General features: G+C 59.1%; 2 protein-coding genes across 2 annotated transcripts; one reads left to right on the forward strand and one right to left on the reverse strand.

The window, feature by feature from the left end:
- Positions 1-838: 838 nt before the first annotated feature.
- MCOLN1 (mucolipin TRP cation channel 1) lies at positions 839-15,496 on the reverse strand. Its single transcript, XM_036400060.2, has 14 exons — positions 15,367-15,496; positions 14,646-14,881; positions 13,897-14,064; positions 13,434-13,584; positions 12,028-12,109; positions 11,361-11,457; positions 10,454-10,553; positions 8,404-8,510; positions 7,157-7,306; positions 6,526-6,627; positions 5,553-5,675; positions 4,079-4,285; positions 2,329-2,468; positions 839-995 (listed from the first exon to the last, which is right to left on the reverse strand). The coding sequence occupies exons 1-14, from the start codon at positions 15,380-15,382 to the stop codon at positions 959-961; spliced, it is 1,716 nt and encodes a 571-aa protein (XP_036255953.1). The 5' UTR covers positions 15,383-15,496; the 3' UTR covers positions 839-958.
- A 286-nt stretch (positions 15,497-15,782) lies between these two features.
- LOC118697418 (zinc finger protein 658B-like) lies at positions 15,783-23,900 on the forward strand. The gene is made up of 5 exons (XM_054518122.1): positions 15,783-15,936; positions 16,181-18,098; positions 19,053-19,280; positions 20,404-20,492; positions 21,390-23,900. The coding sequence occupies exons 2-5, from the start codon at positions 16,195-16,197 to the stop codon at positions 23,558-23,560; spliced, it is 4,392 nt and encodes a 1,463-aa protein (XP_054374097.1). The 5' UTR covers positions 15,783-15,936; positions 16,181-16,194; the 3' UTR covers positions 23,561-23,900.
- Positions 23,901-24,103: the final 203 nt, after the last annotated feature.

The raw sequence follows: 24,103 nt of genomic DNA on the forward strand, positions 1-24,103 counted from the left end.
GCAGCGGTGAGGGGGGAGTGGGAGGTACCACTGAGGGGAGATGGGGGAGGCGGGAGATACCACTGAGGGGGAGTGGGAGGTACCACTGAGGGGAGATGGGGGAAGGCGGGAAATACCACTGAGGGGGAGTCGGAGGTACCATTGAGTGGAGACGGGGGAAGGCGGGCGGTACCACTGAGTGAAGTGGGAGATACCATGTGGAGATGGGGGGACCTGGGAGGTACCACTGTAAGGCAGCGTGGGGGGGACAAGTGGGTTGTACCACTCAGAGTAGGGGGGGATGGACTGTACCACTGTGGAGGGGGGGGACATTCTCACAGGGCTGCACCATTGTAGGGATGGGGGGGTCCCCAAGGCCACCCCAGTGTCCCCATTGTCACCACAGAGCCCTCGTGTCCCAGGTCACCTTTATTGTCCCCTTGGGTACACAAACTCCCCCCCCAAGTATGGCCCCAGCCCCGTTTTGGGGTGAAAAGGGAAAATTTTGGGTGCCAGAGCTGCTCTGGTGACCCCAAGGACAGGGCCAAGGTCCTGAAGTGTCCCCAAAAAAGGATTTGGGGGTGCCAAGGTTCCAAACTTACCCCAAAAAATGAACAGGGCATCTCAAAGTGTCCCTAAAACCAGATTTGGGGAGTCCCAAAATGTCCCAAAAAAATGGGAGTGTCCCCAAAAAGTGATCTGGGGGTCCAAAAATGTCCCCAAAAATGATCTGGGATTTCCAAAATTTCCCCAAAACCAAATTTAGGGACCCCAAAATGTCCCCAGAAATGATCTGGGACTCACGGACAAAATGGATTTGGGGACCCCAAATTCCCACCCCCCTACCCCCCCACCCACCCCAAAATCCATCCCGGGGGTCCCAAATTTGGGGTCCCGGGCAGGTAAAAGCAGTAAATAAAATAAAATAAAATAAAATAAATAAAAATCTGGAGGTTTTGGGGTGCCCCCCTCGGTCCCCTCAGTTCACCAGGAGAGCGTTGTCCTGCACGGGGGCCCTGTGGGGACACAAATTTGGGGTTTTTTAGGGTTTTTTGGGGATTTTTTGGGGTTTTGGGGGGCAGGACCACAGGGAAACCCCCCCAGATCCCAAAAACCCCGGGAGGGGAGGGGAGGGGGGACCCCAAAAACCCAGGGAGGGGCTGGAGTTTGGCGTCATTTTGGGTCATTTTGGGATGATTTCGGGGCCAGATTTTGGGGTCACTTAGGGCTGGATTTTGGGGTCATTTTGAGGCCATTTGGGGCTGGGTTTTAGGGTAATTTTGGGGTCACTTTGGGGCCAAATTTTGGGGAAATTTTGGGTCATTTGGGGCTGGATTTTGGGATAATTTTGAGGTCATTGAGGTCTGAATTTTGGGATTATTTTGATGCCATTTTGGGCTGGGTTTTGGGGTCATTTGGGGTGGATTTTGGGATAATTTGGGATTCTCCCCCCCCAGGTGACACCGAGCCCAAACCAGCCAGGACCCCCCTCCCTTGGAGTGACCCCAAACCCCCCAAAACCCCTAAAAATGTCCCCAAAATGCCCCAAAACATCCCAAAATCCCCCAAACCCTCACCCCAAAACCCCCAAAGTGTCCCAAAACTCCCTGAAACCTCCAAAACCCCCTAAAACATCCCCAAATCCCCCAAAATCCCCCAAACCGTCCCCAAACCCCCTGAAATGTCCCTAAATCCCCCAAAACGTCCCACAACCCCCTGAAATGTCCCAAATCCCTCCAAAATCCCCCAAAATGCCCCTAAAATCCCCCAACCCCCCCAAAATCTCCCCAAAATGTCCCAAAATCCTCTGAAATCTCCCAAAAATCCTCCCAAACGTCCCAAACCCCCCCAAGTGTCCCAAGACCCTGCAAAACCTCCCCAAAACCACCCAAATGTCCCCAAATCCCCCCCAAAACATCACAACATTTCCCAAATCCTCCCTCCCGCCCAAAATGCCCCCAAATCCTCCCAAACCTCCCCCAAAACCCCCTAAAACATCCAAAAATCCCCCAAAACACCCCCTCCTCCAAACCCCCCAAAATCCCCCAAAAAAGGTCCCAAAATCCCCCAAAAATCCCCCCCAAAATCCCCCCCAAAAGTCCCAAAATCCCCCAAAAATGGTCCCAAAATCCCCCCCCCCCAAATCCCCCAAAAAAGGTCCCAAAATCCCCCCAAAATGGTCCCAAAATCCCCCAAAAATCCCCCCCCAAAAGTCCCAAAATCCCCCAAAAATCCCCCCAAGAGTCCCCAAATCCCCCCAACCTCCCCCCACAATGTCCCCAAATCCCCCAAAATGTCCCAAAATGTCCCAAAAGCCCCCCAAATCCCCCCAGGTGTGGGGCTGCAGACCGGGGGCAGCAGCAGCAGAGGCCGGGGCAGGAGGCGGAGCCGGAGCTGCCCCTGCGGAACTTTCCAGAACCGGGGCTGTCCCGGCACTGAGCGATGAAGGCCTGGAGCTCTGACACCGGGGAGTCGCCCTCGGACTGGTTCTGGGGACAGGGGGACAGGTGAGGGGACAGGTGACACCAGACAGGTGAGGGGACAGGGGACAGGAGCTCTGACACCGGGGAGTCGCCCTCGGACTGGTTCTGGGGACACAGGGGACACAGGTGACACCAGACAGGTGAGGGACATGGGGACAGGTGAGGGGACAGGTGACACCAGACAGGTGAGGGACAGGAGCTCTGACACCGGGGAGTCGCCCTCGGACTGGTTCTGGGGACATGGGGACAGGTGAGGGGACAGGTGACACCGGACAGGTGAGGGACAGGAGCTGGGTGGGACACAGGAGTGTCACCCTTGGACTGGTTCTGGGGACACAGGGGACATGGGGACAGGTGACACCAGACAGGTGAGGGGACATGGGGACAGGAGAGGGGACAGGTGAGGGGACAGGGGACAGGTGACACCAGACAGGTGAGGGGACAGGTGAGGGGACAGGGGACAGCAGCTCTGACACCGGGGAGTCACCCTCGAACTGGTTCTGGGGACATGGGGACACAGGTGACACCAGAGAGGTGAGGGACAGGAGCTGGGACACTGAGGTGTCACCCTCGGACTGGTTCTGGGGACAGAGGGGACATGGGGACAGGTGAAGGACAGGGGACAGGAGCTGGGACAGGAGCTGGGACACCGAGATGTCACCTTCGGACTGGTTCTGGGGACGTGGGGACACAGGACAGGTGAGGGGACACAGGAGAGATAACACACCCAGGTGATGTCACACAGGTGATGTCACACCCGGGTGAGATAACACAGAGATGATGTCACACCCTGGTGATGTCACACCCAGGTGATGTCACAGCCAGGTGAGCTCCCAGCCGCTGTACTCACCTTGATGGTGTCATAGGAGCTGGTGATGAGGTCACACACACACAGATAACACAGAGATGACATCACACACAGGTGATGTCACACGGGGGATGTCACACCCGGGTGATGTCACACACAGGTGATGTCACACACAGGTGATGTCACACGGGGGATGTCACACACAGGTGATGTCACACACAGGTGATGTCACACGGGGGATGTCACACACAGATGATGTCACACACAGGTGAGATAACAAACACAGGTAATGTCACACACGGGTAACACACAGAGATGATGATGTCACACCCAGGTGATGTCACCCATGTGATGTCACACCCAGGTGAGCTCCCACCTGTCCTGCTCACCTTGATGGTGTCGTAGGAGCCGGTGATGAGGTCACAGACACAGATAACACAGAGATGACGTCACACACAGGTGAGATAACACACCCAGGTGATGTCACACACATAGATGATGTCACACCCAGGTGATGTCACACCCAGGTGATGTCACACCCAGGTGATGTCACACACAGGTAACACACACAGATGATGTCACACCCAGGTGATGTCACACACAGAGATGATGTCACACCCAGGTGATGTGACACACAGGTAACACACCCAGGTGATGTCACACACACAGGTGATGTCACACCCAGGTGATGTCACACACAGGTAAGATAACACACACATATGATGTCACACCCAGGTGATGTCACACCCGGGTGATGTCACACCCAGGTGATGCCACAGCCAGGTGAGCTCCCACCTGTCCCGCTCACCTTGATGGTGTCGTAGGAGCCGGTGATGAGGGCGATGAAGAGGCTGAGCACCATGTAGATGAAGAGGGCGCTGAAGGAGTACAGGTACACCTGGCTGAAGAGCCACACCAGGGCCCCGCTGGGCCGCAGCGTCACGAAGGTGGCGAACATGTCGTCCCCATTGACCAGGGAGAAGAGACACTCGGACACCATGGACAGCGAGCGGAACTGGGGACGGGACACCTGGGTCACACCTGGGTCACACCTGTGTGTCACACCTGTGTCACACCTGTGTCACCTGTGTCACCCCTGTCGTCCCCATTGACCAGGGAGAAGAGACACTCGGACACCATGGACAGCGAGCGGAACTGGGGACGGGACACCTGGGTCACACCTGTGTCACCTGTGTCACACCTGTGTCACCTGGGTCACACCTGTGTCACCCCTGTCGTCCCCATTGACCAGGGAGAAGAGACACTCGGACACCATGGACAGCGAGCGGAACTGGGGACGGGACACCTGGGTCACACCTGTGTGTCACCTGTCACACCTGGGTCACACCTGGGTCACCTGTGTGTCACCTGGGTCACACCTGTGTCACCTGTGTCACCTGTGTCACCCCTGTCGTCCCCATTGACCAGGGAGAAGAGACACTCGGACACCATGGACAGCGAGCGGAACTGGGGACGGGACACCTGGGTCACACCTGTGTGTCACCTGTGTCACACCTGTGACACCTGTGTCACCTGTGTCACCCCTGTGTCACACCTGGGTCACACCTGTGTCACCTGTGTCACCTGTGTCACACCTGTGTCACCTGTGTCACCTGTGTCACCTGGGTCACACCTGTGTCACCTGTGTGTCACCTGTGTCACCTGTGTCACCTGTGTCACACCTCTGTCACACCTGTGTCACACCTGTTACCTGTCACCTGTGTGTCACCTGTGTCACCTGGGTCACACCTGTGTCACACCTGTGTCACACCTGTCACACCTGGGTCACCTGTGTGTCACCTATAACCTGTCACACCTGTGTCACCTGTGTGTCACTTGTGTCACCTGCATTTCATCCATGGATCTGGGAATCCCCCAACCCCAAAACTGGGATTTGAGAACATCCCAACCCCAAACCCCAAAATTTGGGAAGGAATCCAAACCCAAAACCAGGACTGGAGAACATCCCAAGACCCGAAAGTGAAATTTGGGAATCCGCCAATCCCAAAACCAGAATTTGGGAATATTCCCAACCCCAAACCCCAAAATTTGGGAATCCCCCCGACCCCAACCCCAAAATTTGGGAATCTCCTGACCCCAAAACCAGAATTTGGGAGGGAACCCAAACCCAAAACCAGGACTGGAGAACCCAATACCCGAAAGTGAAATTTGGGAATCCCCCCAACCCCAACCCCAAAATTTGGGAATCTCCTGACCCCAAACCCCAAAATTTGGGAATCTCCTGACCCCAAACCCCAAAATTTGGGGACACCTGGACCCACCTTGACGTGGTGCGGGCCCAGCACGATCCAGCCGCAGAAGCAATAGCCCAGGTAAATCACGGCCACGCAGCAGCAGAAGCGCATCACGTTGGGCAGCGCCACGCGCAGCGTCACGATCAGGATCTGGGGCGAAAAAACGGCGAAATCGGGAAAAACGGGAATTGTCCGCGAGCGGGGTGGGAAAATTGGGATTTGGGGTGGGAAAACGGGGATTTGGGGTGGGAAAATGGGGATTTGGGACAGAAAATGGGATTATCCATGTGTAGGGTGAGCATCACGTTGGAGACACCACGCGCAGCGTCACGATCAGGATCTGGGGCGAAAAACAGCAAAATCGGGAAAAACGGGGGTTTGGGGTGGGAAAACGAGGGTTTGGGGTGGAAAAATTGGGATTTGGGGTGGGAAAATTGGGATTTGGGACGGGAAAATGGGGATTATCCACATGTAGGGTGAGCATCACGTTGGAAGCACTACAGGCAGCGTCACGATCAGGATCTGGGGCGAAAAACGGCAAAATCGGGAAAAACGGGAATTGTCCATGAGCAGAGCGGGAAAAATGGGGGTTTGGGGTGGGAAAATGGGGTTTGGGGTGGGAAAATTTGGATTATCCACGCATGGGGCGGGAAAAACAGGAACTGTCCCCAGCCCGAGTGTGACAAGGAGCATCTGGGGCAGGAAAAAGGGGATTTGACCCTGGCCCTGTCCCCAGGTAATGTCACCGTCCCCAGGTGCCACGGGTGCCAGTCAGGTTGTACTTCTGGAAGAAGGTCAGGTACCGGATGACCCCGACCCCGTGATGTCCCTGTTCCTGTCACTGTCCCCTGTCTCCCCACGATGTCCCCTGTCCCTGCCCCCGTCCCCAAGTGACACGGGTGACACGGGTGCCACAGGTGCCACAGGTGACACAGGTGACACAGGTGACACGGGTGACACAGGTGCCACGGGTGACACAGGTGACACGGGTGCCACTCACGTTGTACTTCTGGAAGAAGGTCAGGTACCGGATGACCCCGACCCACACGAGCAGCGTCGATGTCCCCAGCAGGATGCTGCACACGTCGTACCCCGAGAAGTTCTGGGGGGACACGGGGACAGTGCCACCACCCTGTCCCCAGGCCATTGTCCCCAGGGTGGCATTGTCCCCATTGTCCCCAGGCTGGCATTGTCCCTGGGGGGTGGCATTGTCCCCATTGTCCCCACTGTCCCCAGGCTGGCAGTGTCCCCAGGGGGTGGCATTGTCCCCATTGTCCCCAGTGTCCCCAGGGGATGGCATAGTCCCCAGTGTCCCCATTGTCCCCAGGGGGTGGTACTGTCCCCATTGTCCCCAGTGTCCCCAGGGGTGGTGACCTTGGCCTCGATGCCGATCTTGGGCAGTATCCCCAGGGGGTGGCATTGTCCCCATTGTCCCCATTGTCCCCAGTGTCCCCATTGTCCCCAGGGGGTGGCACTGTGCCCATTGTCCCCATTGTCCCCATTGTCCCCAGGGGGTGGCACTGTCCCCATTGTCCCCAGTGTCCCCAGTGTCCCCAGGGGGTGGCATTGTCCCCAGTGTCCCCAGTGTCCCCAGTGTCCCCATTGTCCCCAGTGTCCCCAGGGGGGGTGACCTTGGCCTCGATGCCGATCTTGAGCACGGTGCCCAGCACGGTCAGGAGGTCGCTGGTGACCAGCAGCAGGTACCACCCATTGAGGAACTCCAGGCGGTCCGAGAGGGACACGGGGACACCGCGGTGACGGCGCAGGAACCGGCTGAACTCCTGAGGGGGGGACATTGTCACTGTCACTGTCACACCACGGGGACACCGCGGTGACAGCGCAGGAACTGGCTGAACTCCTGCGGGGACACCAACAATGTCACTGTCACTGTCACTGCCATTGTCATTGTCACTGTCACTGTCACTGTCACTGCCATTGTCATTGTCACTGTCACTGTCAGTGTCACTGTAACACCACAGGGACACGGGGACACCGCGGTGACGGCGCAGGAACCGGCTGAACTCCTGCGGGGGGGGACATTGTCACTGTCACTGCCATTGTCATTGTCATTGTCAGTGTCACTGTCACCTCACAGGGACACGGGGACACCGCGGTGACGGCGCAGGAACCGGCTGAACTCCTGCGGGGACATTGTCACTGTCACTGTCACTGTCACTGTCACTGCACTGTCATTGTCACTGTCACTGTCACTGTCACTGTCACTGTCACTGATATTGTCACTGTCACTGTTGCTGCCATTGTCACTGACATTGTCACTGTCACTATCACTGTCATTGTCACTGTCGCTGTCATTGTCATTGTCGCTGCCATTGTCACTGTCACTATCACTGTCATTGTCATTGTCACTGTTGCTGTCATTGTCATTGTCGCTGTCACTGTCACTGTCATTGTCACTGACATTGTCACTGTCATTGTCACTGTCACTGTCACTGTCACTGTCACTGTCAGTCGCTGTCGCTGTCACTGTCACCCCACAGGCACCGGCTGAACTCTTTTGGGGACACCACGATTGTCACCTCGCTGTGGTGGCACCGCCTCCCCCCGCCCCTACCCCACCACGTCCCCCCATCCACACCCAGCCCCATCCCATCAATCCCAAAAATCCCCCCAAACCCCAAAGCTCCCCCAAAACCCATCAATTCCAAACCCCAAATCCCATCAATCCCATCCTCCAAAATCCCCCAAACCCCCCCCAAAATCCCACAAATCCCCCCCAAACCCCATCAATCCCAAACCCCCAAATTCCCCCCAAATTCCCTCCAAATTCCCCCAAATCCCCCCCAAATTCCCCTCAAATCCCCCCAAATTCCCCCAAATTCCCCCCAAATCCCCGCTCATTCCCCCATTCCCCGCGCACCCGCTGCAGCTGGAGCCCGCGGGCGATGGAGCGGGCGCAGAGCACCAGGGACAGCGAGGACACGGCCACCACCAGCACGTCAAACGCCAGGCGCCGCCAGCTGGCACCTGCGGGGACACCGAAACTGTCACACCTGGCACACCTGAGGGGACACCTGAGGGGACACACCTGTCACACGTGTGACACCCAGCTGGCACCTGCGGGGACACCGAAACTGTCACACCTGGCACACCTGAGGGGACACCTGAGGGGACACACCTGTCACACGTGTGACACCCAGCTGGCACCTGCGGGGACACCGAAACTGTCACACCTGGCACACCTGAGGGGACACCAAACTGGCACTGTCACACCTAGCACACCTGGGACACCTGAGGGGACACCACTGTCACACCTGGGACACCCAGCTGGCACCTGCGGGGACACCGAAACTGTCACACCTGGGACACCTGAGGGGACACCAAAACTGTCACACCTGGCACACCTGAGGGGACACCACTGTCACACCTGTGACACCCAGCTGGCACCTGCGGGGACACCGAAACTGTCACACCTGGGACACCTGCGGGGACACCGAAACTGTCACACCTGGCACACCTGGCACACCTGAGGGGACACCAAACTGGCACTGTCACACCTGGGACACCTGGCACTTGAGGGGACACAAAACTGGCACCTGTGACACCCAGCTGGCACCTGCGGGGACACCGAAACTGTCACACCTGGCACACCTGAGGGGACACCACTGTCACACCTGGGACACCCAGCTGACACCTGCGGGGACACCGAAACTGTCACACCTGGCACACCTGAGGGGACACCACTGTCACACCTGTGACACCCAGCTGGCACCTGCGGGGACACCGAAACTGTCACACCTGGCACACCTGGGACACCTGAGGGGACACCACTGTCACACCTCTGACACCCAGCTGGCACCTGCAGGGACACCAAAACTGTCACACCTGGCACACCTGAGGGGACACCAAACTGGCACTGTCACACCTGGGACACCTGGCACTTGAGGGGACACCAAAACTGTCACACCTGGGACACCTGGGACACCTGAGGGGACACCAAACTGGCACTGTCACACCTGGGACACCTGGCACTTGAGGGGACACCAAACCTGTCACACCTGGCACACCTGGGACACCTGAGGGGACACCAAACTGTCACACCTGTGACACCCAGCTGGCACCTGAGGGGACACCAAAACTGTCACTGTCACATCTGTGACACCTGAGGGGACACAACTGTCACCTGTGACACCTGGGACACCTGTCACACCTGGCACCTGAGGGGACACCCAGCTGGCACCTGTGACACCCACTGGCACCTGAGGGGACACCAAAACTGTCACACCTGTGACACCTGGCACCTGCGGGGACACCAAAACTGGCACACCTGGCACCTGAGGGGACACCAAACTGTCACACCTGGCACACCTGGCACCTGAGGGGACACACCTGTCACACCTGTGACACCTGAGGGGACACCAAACTGGCACCTGTGACACCCTGTCACCTGCAGGGACACCCGGTGGTCACTGCCACCTCCTGGGGACAGGGGACACCGCGGTGTCATTGTCACCCTGGGGATAGGGACAGCTCGGGGACAGGTCAGTTGTCACCTCCCAGGGACAGGTGGTGTCCCACAGCCTGTTGGCCTGGTGTCACCTCCCAGGTGTCACCCATTGTCACCTGTGCCGGGCAGCGAGGGGTGGTGGCACTCCCAGGGACCCAGTGTGACCCATTGTCACCCATTGTCACCCGGTGTCACCCGGTGTCACCCAGTGTCACCCATTGTCACCCATTGTCACCCAGTGTCACCCGGTGTCACCTGTGCCGGGCAGCGAGGGGTGGTGGCACTCCCAGGGACCCAGTGTCACCCAGTGTCACCCATTGTCACCCAGTGTCACCCGGTGTCACCTGTGCCGGGCAGCGAGGGGTGGTGGCACTCCCAGGGACCCAGTGTCACCCAGTGTCACCCATTGTCACCCAGTGTCACCCAGCGTCACCCATTGTCACCCGGTGTCACCCGGTGTCACCTGTGCCGGGCAGCGAGGGGTGGTGGCACTCCCGGATGGCCGCGCGCGTGTCCAGGCGGATCCGCACTCGCCCGCTGTGGGCGCTGTTGTCAAAGGTGACCTGGGGACACGGGGGTGGCACTGTCACCGTCACCGTCACTGTCATTGTCACTGTCACTGTCACTGTCACTGTCACCGTCACTGTCACTGTCAGTGCCATTGTCAGTGTCACTGTCACGGTCACTCTCACGGTCACTGTCACCGTCACTGTGACTGTCACTGTCCCTGTCACTGTCATTGTCACTGTCACTGTGACTGTCACCGTCACCATCATTGTCACCGTTATTGTCACTGTCACTCTTACTGTCAACATCATTGTCGCTGTCACTGTCATTGTCATTGCGCTGTCACTGTCACTGTTATTTTCATTGTCATTGCCATTGTCACTGTCACTGTTATTGCCATTGTCACTGTCATTGTTATTGTCATTGCCGTTGTCACTGTCATTGTCACTATTACTGTCACTGTCACCATTACTGTCACTGTCATTGTCACTGTCACTGCCACTGTCACCATTAGTGTCACTGTCACTGTCACAGTGCTCGCCGGCTGCCCCCGGGGCCCGCAGAGGGGCAGGGGGACAGCCAAGGGACAGAGGGACAGATAAGGGACAGAGGGACACGACGGGGACACGATGGGGACACGATGGGGACACTTGGGGACATTTAGGGACACTGAGGGGACAATTGGGGACACTCAGGGGTATCTGGGGGGGACACTAAGAGGACACCCGGGGACACTTTAAGATATTTGGGGACACTTAGGAAACAATTGGGGACACTTTAGGATATTTGGGGACACTCAGGGGTGTTTGGGGACACTGAGGGGACAACTGGGGACACTGACGGTGACACTTGGGGACACTGACGGTGACACTGAAGGTGTAGCAGTCGGGGATCTCGTGGTTCAGCAGCGTTTGGATGTTGATGGCCTTGAGCTGGAACTCCACGGTGACGTTGATCAGCCTGAGGGGACAAAAAACCACCCCAAAATCCCAGAAAAATCCTGGGAAAATTCCGCCCCAAAATCCCAGAAAATCCTGGGAAAATTCCGCCCCAAAATCCCAGAAAAATCCTGGGAAAATTTCGCCTCAAAATCCCAAAAAATCCTGGGAAAATTTCGCCTCAAAATCCCAGAAAAATCCTGGGAAAATTCCGCCCCAAAATCCCAAAAAAATCCTGGGAAAATTCTGCCCTAAAATCCCAAAACATCCCGGGAAAATTCTGCCCCAAAATCCCAAAAAATCCTGGGAAAATTTCGCCTCAAAATCCCAGAAAAATCCTGGGAAAATTCCGCCCCAAAATCCCAAAAAAATCCTGGGAAAATTCTGCCCTAAAATCCCAAAACATCCCGGGAAAATTCCACCCCAAAATCCCAAAAAAACCCCACAGGAAAGGGAAAATTTCACCCCAAAACCCCACACAGGGGATTTGGGGACAGGGACCACAAATCCCACACGGGGATTTTGGGGACGGGCAAGGGCTCAGGGTGGGGTTTGGGGGAATTTTGGGGTTTTTGGGGTTTTTGGGGCGTACCTGTGGAACTGGAGGGTGAAGTTGCTGTCGGGGCCGTCCAGCACGGGGGGCTGGGGGTCCCCGGGGTGAAGCCCCAGGCACTCTGTGGGGTCGGGATTGGGGTCAGGGAGCACAAAGCCCCTGGGGCTTCCCAAACCCGTGATCCCAAATGGGGCCTGGACCACTGGGAGTGCTCCAGGACCACCCAGAACCCTAAATCCTAAATCCCAAACCCGTGATCCCAAACCCCAAATCCAACCCCAAATCCAACCCCAAAACTCACACCCCAAATCCAACTCCAACTCCCAATTCCAACCCCAAATCCAACCGCAAAACCGAAACCCCAAATCCAACCCCAACCCCCAAATCCCAACTCCCAAACCCTGCACCCCAAACCCGAAATCCAACCCCAAATCCCAACTCCCAAACCGAAAACCCCAAACCCAAACTCCCAGCTCCAACCCCCAAATCCAGCTCCAAATCCAACCCCAAATCCCAACATCCAAACCCCAAATCCCAACTCCCAAACCAAAAACCCCAAACCCCAAATCCAGCTCCAAATCCAACCCCAAATCCCAAACTCCAAACCGAAAACCCCAAACCCAAATCCCAACCCCAAACCCAAACTCCCAGCTCCAAACCCCAAATCCAGCTCCAAATCCAACCCCCAAATCCCAACTCCCAAACCCTGCACCCCAAACCCGAAATCCAACCCCAAATCCCAACTCCCAAACCGAAAACCCCAAACCCAAACTCCCAACTCCAACCCCCAAATCCAGCTCCAAACCCAACCCCAAATCCCAAAGCCTTGCACCTCAAACCCCAAACCCAACCCCAAAACCCCAAATCCAAACTCCCAACTCCAACCCCCAAATCCAGCTCCAAATCCAACCCCAAATCCCAACTCCCAAACCGAAAACCCCAAACCCGAACTCCCAACTCCAACCCCCAAATCCAGCTCCAAATCCAACCCCAAATCCCAACTCCCAAACCGAAAACCCCAAACCCGAACTCCCAACTCCAACCCCCAAATCCAGCTCCAAATCCAACCCTGCACCCCAAATCCCAACCCTGCACCCCAAACTCCCAACTCCAACCCCCAAATCCAGCTCCAAATCCAAACCCCGAATCCCAAACCGAAAACCCCAAACCCGAAATCCAACCCCAAATCCCAACTCCCAAACCGAAAACCCCAAACCCAAACTCCCAACTCCAACCCCCAAATCCAGCTCCAAATCCAACCCCGCACCCCAAATCCCAACCCTGCACCCCAAACTCCCAACTCCAACCCCCAAATCCAGCTCCAAATCCAACCCCGCACCCCAAATCCCAACCCCGCACCCCAAACCCCAAATCCCACACCCCACACCCCAACCCCACACCCCAAACCCCAACCCCAACCCCTCCATCAGCCCCGCCGCCGGCACCGGTGGCCACGCTGGGGTCGATGTCGAAGGTGTCGTTCTCGGGGTCGATGTCACCCCTGCGGAAGAAGCGCTGGCACAGCCGCAGCCCGGGGCCACCGCCGGGGCCACCGTAGGCATAATGGCCCAGGGACACGTTGGGGACAGCCAGGTACTGCGGGGACACGGGCATGGAGGTGGCACCTCAGTGTCCCCAAACATCCCCATGGCCCCACGACGTCTCTGTGTCCCCACAACAGCTCCATGATCACAGAACATCTCTGTGTCCCCAAAACATCTCCATGATCCCAAACCACCACCACGTTCTCAACTCCCCTGATGTCCCCAAAGCCTCCCAGTGTCCCCAACCCCTCCCCGTGTCCCCAACCCCTCCCAATGTCCCCAGCCCTGTCCAGTGTCCCCAACCCCTCCTGATGTCCCCAGCCCCTCCCGATGTCCCCAGCCCTGTGCAGTGTCCCCGTGCCACCTGCTCGAGGACGAAGCCCAGGTGCTCCAGGAGGTCCCCGCGGGTGTAGATGGCCTGGGTGTCATCGGCGCCGTCCTCGTAGCCCTTGAGGAACAGGTGCTTGAAGGCCACCGTGTTGTCCTCCTTGAAGGCCACCACCAGCTGGTTGCTGAGCCCAAACAGGATCAGCTGGGGACAAAGGCCACCACCCCTGTCACCGCCTGTCCCACCATGGTGACACTGCCGTGCTTTGTCCCAAATCGGTGCCACAGCTTGGGGACAAAGGCCACCACGGTCAGGGTCTGTCCCACCATGGTGACACCACCGTGTTTCACCCCAACACGGTGTCATCCCATGCTGGGGGACAAAGGCCACCACCTCTGTCACCGCCTGTCCCATCATGGTGACACCACCATGTTTTGTCCCAAATTGGTGCCACAGCCTGGGGACAAAGGCCACCACCTCTGTCACCACCCATCCCACCACAGTGACACTGTCCCGGGGGACTCCATTGTCCCTTTCAAAGTGTCCCCGTGTCCCTGTGTCCCCTCCCTGGTGTCCCCATGTCCCTGTGTCCCCTCTTTCATATCCCCATGTCCCTGTGTCCCCTCTCTGGTGTCCCTGTGTCCCCTCCCTGGTGTCCCCATGTCCCTGTGTCCCCTCTCCACTGTCCCCATGTGCCCTCGCTGCTGTCCCAGCCCCTTGTGCTGCCATCCCCGCTGTCCCCTCTGTCCCCCACCCATCATCCCCGCTGTCCCCGCCGGTGTCACCTGCACGGTGACCAGGACGATCTTGGCCAGCTGCAGCCCGAGCTTCACGGGCCGCCTGCCGCGGGCCCGGTACTTGTCACAGGGGCTCATGAAGAAATACTTGAGGCGCCGCCGCAGCTCCTCCTCCTCTTCCTCCTCCTCCTCTTCCTCCTCCTCCTTTCCCGGTACCGGCACCGGCGCTGGGGCCGCCTCGGCCGTGCCGTACCCGGGGCTGCGGCTCAGCAGCCGCTCGGTCTCTGGGGACACCGGCCGGTGTCACCCCCTCGCTCCGGTGTCACCCCCTCGGTCCGGTGTCACCCCCTAGCTCCGGTGTCCCCTGTCCCCGTTACCTGCCCCGGCCCGGACTCCCTGTCCCCGGTGTCACCGCTGTCCCCGTGTCCCCCCCTGTCGTTCCGCTGTCCCCTCTGCCCGGTGCTCATTGTCCCCTGTACCCGTTAATCACCCCCGGCCGGGTCTTTGCTGTCCCCTCGTCCCGCCCGGTTCCCGGTAATCCCTGCCCTGTGTCCGGCTGGTCCCGTACCCATTCGCAGGCCCTCCTCCCACTCCCGGTGCCATTCCCGGTCCCCACTCCCGGTCCCATTCCCGGTCCATGTCTCCATTCCCGCTCCCTGTCCCCGTTCCCGGTCTCCCCATTCCCTGTCCCCATTCCCGCTCCCTGTCCCCGCTCCCTGTCCCCACTCCCGGTCCATGTCCCCGGTCCCCGTTCCCGGTCCTCCCTCACCGGAGGCCGCCGCCATCGCTCCGGTTCCCTCACAGCCCTCACGTGACAGAGGAAACAACGCGCTCCTCCCGCCAACCAATCACAGCGCACAATCGCTCCTTCGTTTGCATAACCGCGCCCACATGAAATCAAACACTCCTGCTAGACGTCTCATTTGCATAACCACGCCCATTCAGGTTGGCCCCGCCCGCCGCCCGGCGCTGTTCGCTCCCAGTTCCATCCCAGCGCTCCCAGTAACGGCGGCACCGGCAGGGAAAGCGCTCCCAGTTCCCTCCCAGCGCTCCCAGTTCCATCCCAGCGCTCCCAGTAACAGCGGCACCGGCAGGGAAAGCGCTCTCGGAACCCGCTCGGGGCAGAGCGCGGCTGCTTTGGGGAGCGGAGGAGGAGCGGGAGGAAGAGGAGGGACACAGGAGGAGGAGGAGGGAGAGAAGGAGGACCAGGAAGAGGAAGAGGAGGGACAGAGGAGGAGGAGGAGCGGCAGAAGGAGCAGGAGGAAGAGGAGGAGCGGCCCCGTCCCCGCTCCGGCCGCAGCTGCCCCGGCCCCGCCGGCATCGCCCCCGGAGCCCGCAGGTGAGCGGGGAGGGGGAGCTCGCCCCGAACCCATGGCGGGGGGGGCTCCGGGAGGGATTTTTGGGGGAGTAAATCCCATCCTTGTCCCCATGGGGGCAAATCCCATCGTGTCCCTGTGGGGCCAATCCCATCGTGTCCTTGTCCCCATGGGGGCAAATCCCATCGTGTCCCTGTGGGGCCAATCCCATGGTGTCCTTGTCCCCACGGGGCCAATCCCATGGTGTCCTTGTCGTTCCTCCCCCAGAGCAGGAGCTGAGCATGGAGAGCAGCGAGGAGCCGGTGGCCGAGGCCGTTTTGAGCGGCTCCAGGGCGCAGGGAGAAGCCAGCGGGGAGGAGAAGCCGCGGAGATGCCTGAGCAGGAGGGGCTGCAAACGCAGAGCGCGGGGATCCGAGGGGCAAAGAGCCGGCCTGGGCCAGGGAGGGGCTCAGAGCCCCGAGCTGGGGCTCCGGGAGCAGCTCCAGGATGGGCAGGAGAAGCCCCACGAGTGCTCGGAGCGCAGGAAGAGCTTCAGCAGGAGCTCCGAGCTGGTTGCGCACCAGAAGATCCACACTTGGGAACAGCCGAGGTCTGAGGGGGAAAAGCCTCCCCTGGGTGGGGAAGGGGCTCAGAACTTGGAGCTGGGGCTCCGGGAGCAGCTCCAGGATGGGCAGGAGAAGCCTCACAAGTGCTCGGAGTGCGGGAAGAGCTTCAAGAGGAGATCCTGCCTGGTTGCCCACCAGAGGAGCCACACGGGATCTGAGGGGGAAGAACCAACCCTGGACCAGGGTCAGAGCTCAGAGCTGGGGCTCCATGAGCAGCTCCAGGATGGGGAGGAGAAGAAGCCCCACAAGTGCTCGGAGTGTGGGAAGAGCTTCATGTGGAGATCATCCCTGATCAAGCACTGCAGAATCCACACGGGGCAACAGCTGAGATCTGAGGGGGAAAAACCCACCTTGGACCAGGGTCAGAGGTCAGAGCTGGGGCTCCGTGAGCAGCTCCAGGATGGGGAGGAGAAGAAGCCCCACAAGTGCTCGGAATGCGGGAAGAGCTTCAGGTGGAGATCCAACCTGTTGGAGCACAGCAGAATCCACACCGGAGAGAAACCCTACGAGTGTGGGGAGTGTGGGCAGAGCTTCAGCTGGAGCTCCCAGCTGCTTCTCCACCAGAGGAGGATCCACACCGGGGAGAGGCCCTACGAGTGCCAGCAGTGCGGGAAGAGCTTCAGCTGGAAGTCCCACCTGAGCAGCCACCTGAGGACTCACACTGGGGAGAAGCCCTACGAGTGCGAGCAGTGCCACAAGAAGTTCCAGAGCAGCTCCTCCCTCGTCGTCCACCGGCGCTCGCACACGGGCGAGAGGCCCTTCCCGTGCCCCGAGTGCGGGATGAGCTTCAAGGAGAACTCGGCCCTGGTCAGGCACCGCCGCACCCACTCCGGGGAGAGGCCCTACGAGTGCGGGCAGTGTAAAAATTCCTTCCCGACCAGCTCCCTCCTGGCCGAGCACCAGCGCATCCACACCGGGGAGAAGCCCTTTGGCTGCCCCGACTGCGGCAGGGGCTTCAGGCAAAAGTCCAGCCTGGTCAAGCACCGGCGGATCCACACCGGGGAGAGGCCGTACGTGTGCGGGCGGTGCGGGAAGAGCTTCACGCAGAGCTCCAACCTGTTTGCCCACCAGAGGAGCCACGCGGAGCGGCCCTACGAGTGCGAGTACTGCTGGAGGAGCTTCTCGCAGAGCTCCAGCCTGATCGTGCACCAGAAGTGCCACACCGAGGTGAGGCCCTACGAGTGCAGGAAGTGCGGGAAGAGCTTCACCACCAGGTCCTACCTGCTCACCCACCAGATGATCCACACCGGGGAGCGGCCCTACGAGTGCGGGCAGTGCGGGAAGGGCTTCATGTCCAAGTCCCACCTGATTTACCACCAGAGGGGCCACAGCGGGGAGAAGCCCTACGAGTGTGAGCAGTGCAAGAAGAGGTTCCTGACCAGCTCCCATCTCCTCAGCCACCAGCTGATGCACACCGAGGAGAGGCCGTTCTGCTGCCCCGATTGCGGCAAGGGATTCAGGCACAAGTCCAACCTGGTGATCCACCAGCGCAGCCACACCGGGGAGAAGCCATTCCAGTGTCCCCAGTGTGGGAAGGGCTTCACCACGAGCTGCAGCATGACCAGACACCTGGAGAGCCAGCACTGAGGTGGGAAGAGCTCCGTGGGCTGCTCCAGCTCCATCCCACACGGGAGGATCTGCTCTGGATGGTCCCCAGTGGGCCCAGGTGGGCAGAGCCACCTTGATCCCCGTTTGGGGAACACCTGAGGGCTGAGGGCTCCTCATCCTCCTGGATTTGTCAACTTCTGACCCAGAAAAATCTCAATTTTTACCTCTTTTGGTGGTCTTCAGCAACACTAGAGAGCCTTGGTGGTCTCCACCATCAATCCATCCCCCATTGGAAGGATCTGCTCTGGATGGTCCCCAGTGGGCCCAGGTGGGCAGAGCCACCTTGATCCCTGTTTAGAGGACACCTGAGGGCTGAGGGCTCCTCATCCTCCTGTCTCCCCATGGACTGGGATTTTCTTTTTATTTCTCTTTGTCCTTTCTAAATCTGAGGTTGAAAATAAAGACGTTGAACTAAAACAAGGATGGGCATGAGGGGGATGCTGGCTCCGAGGGAGTTGAGGGTTCCTGGGACAGATCCGGGGGTTCCTCAGGGCTTTGGGCACCCCACGGTCCCCATTCCCGGTCGCTATTCCCGGTCCCTGTCCCCATTCCCGGTCGCCATTCCCGGTCCCTGTCCCCATTCCCGGTCGCCATTCCCGGTCCCCTCACACCGGACGCTCCGCCCCCGGCCCTGACGTCACCGAGCGAACCCCGCGCTCCTCCCGCCCACCAATCCTAGCGCGCGATCGCTCCCGGATTTACATAACCACGCCCATTCAGGTTGGCCCTGCCCGCCGCCCGGCGCTGCTCGCTCCCAGTTCCCTCCCAGCGCTCCCAGTAACGGCGGCACCGGCAGGGAAAGCGCTCCCAGTTCCCTCCCAGCGCTCCCAGTTCCCTCCCAGCGCTCCCAGTAACGGCGGCACCGGCAGGGAAAGCGCTCCCAGTTCCATCCCAGCGCTCCCAGTTCCCTCCCAGCGCTCCCAGTAACGGCGGCACCGGCAGGGAAAGCGCTCTCGGAACCCGCCCGGGGCAGAGCGCGGCTGCTCTGGGGAGCGGAGGAGGAGCGGGAGGAAGAGGAGGGACACAGGAGCAGGAGGAGGGAGAGAAGGAGGAGCGGGAGGAAGAGGAGGGACAGAGGAAGAGGAGGAGCGGCCCCGTCCCCGCTCCGGCCGCAGCTGCCCCGGCCCCGCCGGCATCGCCCCCGGAGCCCGCAGGTGAGCGGGGAGGGGGAGCTCGCCCCGAACCCATGGCGGGGGGGGCTCCGGGAGGGATTTTTGGGGGCCAGGACCCCAAAACCGAGCCCGAAATGTCCCTGGGGAGGGATTTTGGGGGGGTCCCCGGTGGCATCGCCCGGTCCGGGCGGGCTCGGGGGCGATCTCGGCTCTGGGGATGCCCGGGAGAGCCGGGGGGGACCGCGGGAGCCCCGGAGCGATCCCGGGGCAGCCCCGAGGGATGCGGGACCCTGGGGGTGGTTTCAAGGGGTCCCGGGGCGAGGGAAGAGACGAGAATCCTGTGTTTCAGAAGGCTGATTTAATTTTACATTTTATGATGTATATGACATTTAAATGTATTGTTTTAATGTGTAAATTACATTAAAATGTAATATATATTGCATTTTATGGTATATGTTACTCGAAAAGAAAATTGTATGCTAAAATTATGCTAAAGAATAGAAGAAAGGATTTCTTCAGAAGGCTGATTTATTATTTTATTATATATCTTTATTCATATATATTTTATGCTATATTTATTTACGTATTTATATATTTTATTATATATATATTTATACGTATGTTATGATATATTAAAAGAAAATTATATACTAAAACTATACTAAAAGAATAGAAGAAAGGATTTCATCAGAAGGCTGATTTATTATTTTATGATATATATTATATTGAAAGAAAATTATGTATTGAAACTATATATATATTAATATATAATAAAATTATATTTATTATTTTATTATATACGTTATATTAAAAGAACTAGATATACTAAAACTGTACTAAAGAATAGAAGAAAGGATTTCATCAGAAGGCTTGAAAGGAATAGAAAAGGAATGATAACAAAAGCTGACCGTGATTGGCCCTTAATTAAAAACAACCAGCGTGGACCAATCGGAGCTGGGCCTGTTGCATTCCACAGCAGCAGATAATTATTGCTTTTCTTTTCCTCTGAGGCTTCCTCAGCTTCTCAGGAGGGGAGAAAACAAAAAGAAAACAAAATCCCGGCCCGAGGATTTTTCAGGGAATCTCAGGGCTGGAAGGGGCCCTGAGGCCTCCAGCAGCAGCAGCAGCAGCAGCAGCAAAGGGCTCAGGCCTTGTTCTGCCCCAGGCCGGGAGCCCCCAGCGCCAAACCCGGGCCCGGGGAGGAGGAGGAGGAGGCTGTGAGGAAGAGGAGCCCGGCCCGGGAGCCCCAGGCAGGTGAGGAGGAAGGCAGGGCCCCTTTGCCCCCTCGGTGCTGCTCCAGCCCTGGGGCATCGCCTGGTGCTGCCCTGTGGGAGGGGGGCAGATCCCAAACCCCATCGTGAACCTGTGGGGCAGATCCCAAACCCCATCGTGACCCTGTGGGGCAGATCCCAAACCCCATCGTGAACCTGTGGGGCAGATCCCAAACCCCATCCTGAACTTGTGGGGCAAATCCCAAACCCCATCGTGACCCTGTGGGGCAGATCCCAAACCCCATCGTGAACTTGTGGGGCAGATCCCAAACCCCATCGTGACCCTGTGGGGCAGATCCCAAACCCCATCCTGAACCTGTGGGGCAGATCCCAAACCCCATCGTGACCCTGTGGGGCAGATCCCAAACCCCATCGTGAACCTGTGGGGCAGATCCCAAACCCCATCGTGAACTTGTGGGGCAAATCCCAAACCCCATCCTGAACCTGTGGGGCAAATCCCATCCTGACCTTGTGGGGCAGATCCCAAACCCCATCGTGAACTTGTGGGGCAGATCCCAAACCCCATCCTGAACCTGTGGGGCAAATCCCATCCTGACCCTGTGGGGCAGATCCCAAACACCATCGTGAACTTGTGGGGCAAATCCCAAACCCCATCCTGACTCTGTGGGGCAAATCCTAAACCCCATCTTGTCCCTGTGGGGCAAATCCCAAACCCCATCCTGTCCTTGGATAGGGGCAAATCCCAAATTTTCCTTGTGGGGTAAATCCCATCCTGAACTTGGATGGAGGCAAATCCCAAATCCCATCGTGTCCTTGTCCCCATGGGGGCAAATCCCATCGTGTCCTTGTGGGGCCAGTCCCATGGTGTCCTTGTCCCCACGGGGCCAATCCCATGGTGTCCTTGTCCTTCCTCCCCCAGAGCAGGAGCTGAGCATGGAGAGCAGCGAGGAGCCGGTGGCCGAGGCCGTTTTGAGCGGCTCCAGGGCGCAGGGAGAAGCCAGCGGGGAGGAGAAGCCGCGGAGATGCCTGAGCAGGAGGGGCTGCAAACGCAGAGCGCGGGGATCCGAGGGGCAAAGAGCCGGCCTGGGCCAGGGAGGGGCTCAGAGCCCCGAGCTGGGGCTCCGGGAGCAGCTCCAGGATGGGCAGGAGAAGCCCCACGAGTGCTCGGAGCGCGGGAAGAGCTTCAGCAGGAGCTCCGAGCTGGTTGCGCACCAGAAGATCCACACTTGGGAACAGCCGAGGTCTGAGGGGGAAAAGCCTCCCCTGGGTGGGGAAGGGGCTCAGAACTTGGAGCTGGGGCTCCGGGAGCAGCTCCAGGATGGGCAGGAGAAGCCCCACAAGTGCTCGGAGTGCGGGAAGAGCTTCACCAAGAGGTCCCACCTGATTGTCCACCTGAGGAACCACATGGAGGAACACCCGGGATTTGAGGGGGAAGAACCCACCCTGGACCAGGGTCAGAGCTCAGAGCTGGGGCTCCATGAGCAGCTCCAGGATGGGCAGGAGAAGCCCCACAAGTGCTCGGAATGCGGGAAGAGCTTCAGGTGGAGATCGTCCCTGATCCGCCACTGCAGAATCCACACCGGGGAACGCCCCTACGAGTGCGGGGAGTGCGGGAAGAGCTTCAACACCAGGTCCTACCTGATCGTCCACCAGAGGATGCACAACGGGGAGAGGTCCTACGCGTGCGGGCTGTGCGGGAAGAGCTTCAGCACCAGCTCCCACCTGATCGTCCACCAGAGGAACCACACGGGCGAGAGGCCCTACCAGTGCGACGTGTGCCAGAAGAGGTTCCAGAGCAGCTCCACCCTCCGCAGCCACCAGCGCATCCACACCGAGGAGAGGCCGTTCCGCTGCCCTGACTGTGGCAAGGGCTTCAGGGAGAACTCCACCCTCACCACGCACCGCCGCGTGCACACCGGGGAGAGGCCCTACGTGTGCGGGGAGTGCGGGAAGAGCTTCAACACCAGCTCCTACCTGGTCGTCCACCAGAGGATGCACAGCGGGGAGAAGCCCTACGAGTGCGGGGTGTGCGGGAAGAGCTTCGGCAGGAGCTCCCAGCTGATCGTCCACCACAGGAGCCACACGGGAGAGCGGCCCTACGAGTGCCCGCAGTGTGGGAAGGGCTTCACCAACAGCTCCAACCTGATCGTCCACCAGAGGAGCCACGCTGGGGACAAGCCCTACGGGTGCGAGCAGTGCGGTCAGAGGTTTCAGAGCGTCGGGGACCTCGTGGTGCACCAGGGCTCACACGCCGAGGAGAAGCCGTTCCACCTCTCCGAGTGTGGGATGGGCTTCGGTGACGACTCCAGCCCGGTCAAGGCCCAGTTCATCCATGCCGGGGAGTGTGAGGAGAGCTCCAGCCTGATCATCCACCAGAGGGACCACGCTGAGGAGAGGCCCTACGAGTGCGATCAGTGCCACCAGAGGTTTTACACCAGCTCGTCTCTCCTCAAGCACCAGCGCACCCACACCGAGGAGAGGCCGTTCTGCTGCCCCGATTGCGGGAAGAGCTTCAAGAACAACTCGGCTCTCGTCGTCCATCAGCGCATCCACACCGGGGAGAGGCCCTACGAGTGCGGCCAGTGCTGGAAGAGGTTCCACACCACGTCCGACCTCCTCCTGCACCAGCGCATCCACACGGACGAGAGGCCCTTCCGCTGCCCCGACTGCGGGGTGGGCTTCAAGCACAACTCGAGCCTGGTCAAGCACCGGAGGATCCACACCGGGGAGAGGCCCTACGTGTGCTGGCAGTGCGGGAAGAGCTTCAGCGCCAGCTTCAGCCTCATTGTGCACCACAGGAGCCACACGGGGGAGCGGCCCTACGAGTGCGGGCAGTGCGGGAAGAGCTTCTCGCAGAGCTCGGGGCTGGTGGCCCACCAGAGGTGCCACACGGGGGAGAGGCCCTACGAGTGCGGGGAGTGCGGGAAGAGCTTCTCGCAGAGCTGCAACTTGATCAAGCACCAGTGCAGCCAGCACTGCGGGCAGCCCAGAGCGCGGGGAGAGCTTCACGCGCTGCTCCAGCTCCGTCCTGCCCAGGAGGATCCACCCTGGATGGTCCCCAGTGAGCCCAGGTGGGCAGAGCCCTCCTGATCCTCGTTTGGGGGACACCTGGCTGAGGGCGCCACGTCCTCCCGGATTTGTCAACCTCTGATCCCTTGAAAAAAATCTCAGTTTTTCACTCTTGTGGTGGTCTCAAGCAGCTCTTGATTGCCTCAGAGGGGTCTTCTCCACCATCAATCCATCCCCCATGGGAGGATCTGCTCTGGATGGTCCCCAGTGAGCCCAGGTGGGCAGAGCCACCTTGATCCCTGTTTGGGGGACACCTGGCTGAGGGCTCCCCGTCCTCCTGTCTCCCCACGGCCTGGGATTTTCTTTTTATTTCTCTTTGTCCTTTCTAAATCTGGAGTTAATAATAAAGATATTGAACGAAGACGAGGATGGAGACATGGGGGGATCTCCCAGGGGATGAGGGGGATGCTGGGTCCCTTGGAATGGGATCCCCCAAAATCCTGGGACCCTCAGAATCTCGGGGTCCTCCTGGGCTGGGACCCCCAAAATCCCTGGGACCCCCCTGGATTTGACCCCCAAAATCTTGGGATTCATCTGGACTGGGCCCCCCCCCAAAATTCTGGG

This window comes from Molothrus ater, chromosome 36, assembly GCF_012460135.2.
Source record: "Molothrus ater isolate BHLD 08-10-18 breed brown headed cowbird chromosome 36, BPBGC_Mater_1.1, whole genome shotgun sequence".
Taxonomy (NCBI): domain Eukaryota; kingdom Metazoa; phylum Chordata; class Aves; order Passeriformes; family Icteridae; genus Molothrus; species Molothrus ater.

Bases quoted from the DNA above. Each gene is read 5' to 3' on its own strand.
- MCOLN1 (XM_036400060.2), bottom strand. The intron at 11,458-12,027 runs GTACGCCCCAAA...TTGTCCCCTCAG, and splicing joins TTCACCCTCCAGTTCCACAG to GCTGATCAACGTCACCGTGG. The intron at 7,307-8,403 runs GTGCGCGGGGAA...TCCCCCCCTCAG, and splicing joins GCGGGCTCCAGCTGCAGCGG to GAGTTCAGCCGGTTCCTGCG.
- LOC118697418 (XM_054518122.1), top strand. From the start codon at position 16,195: ATGGAGAGCAGCGAGGAGCCGGTGGCCGAGGCCGTTTTGAGCGGCTCC. The intron at 18,099-19,052 runs GCACTGAGGTGG...GCGCTCCCAGTA, and splicing joins ACCAGACACCTGGAGAGCCA to ACGGCGGCACCGGCAGGGAA. The intron at 20,493-21,389 runs GTGAGGAGGAAG...TTCCTCCCCCAG, and splicing joins GGCCCGGGAGCCCCAGGCAG to AGCAGGAGCTGAGCATGGAG.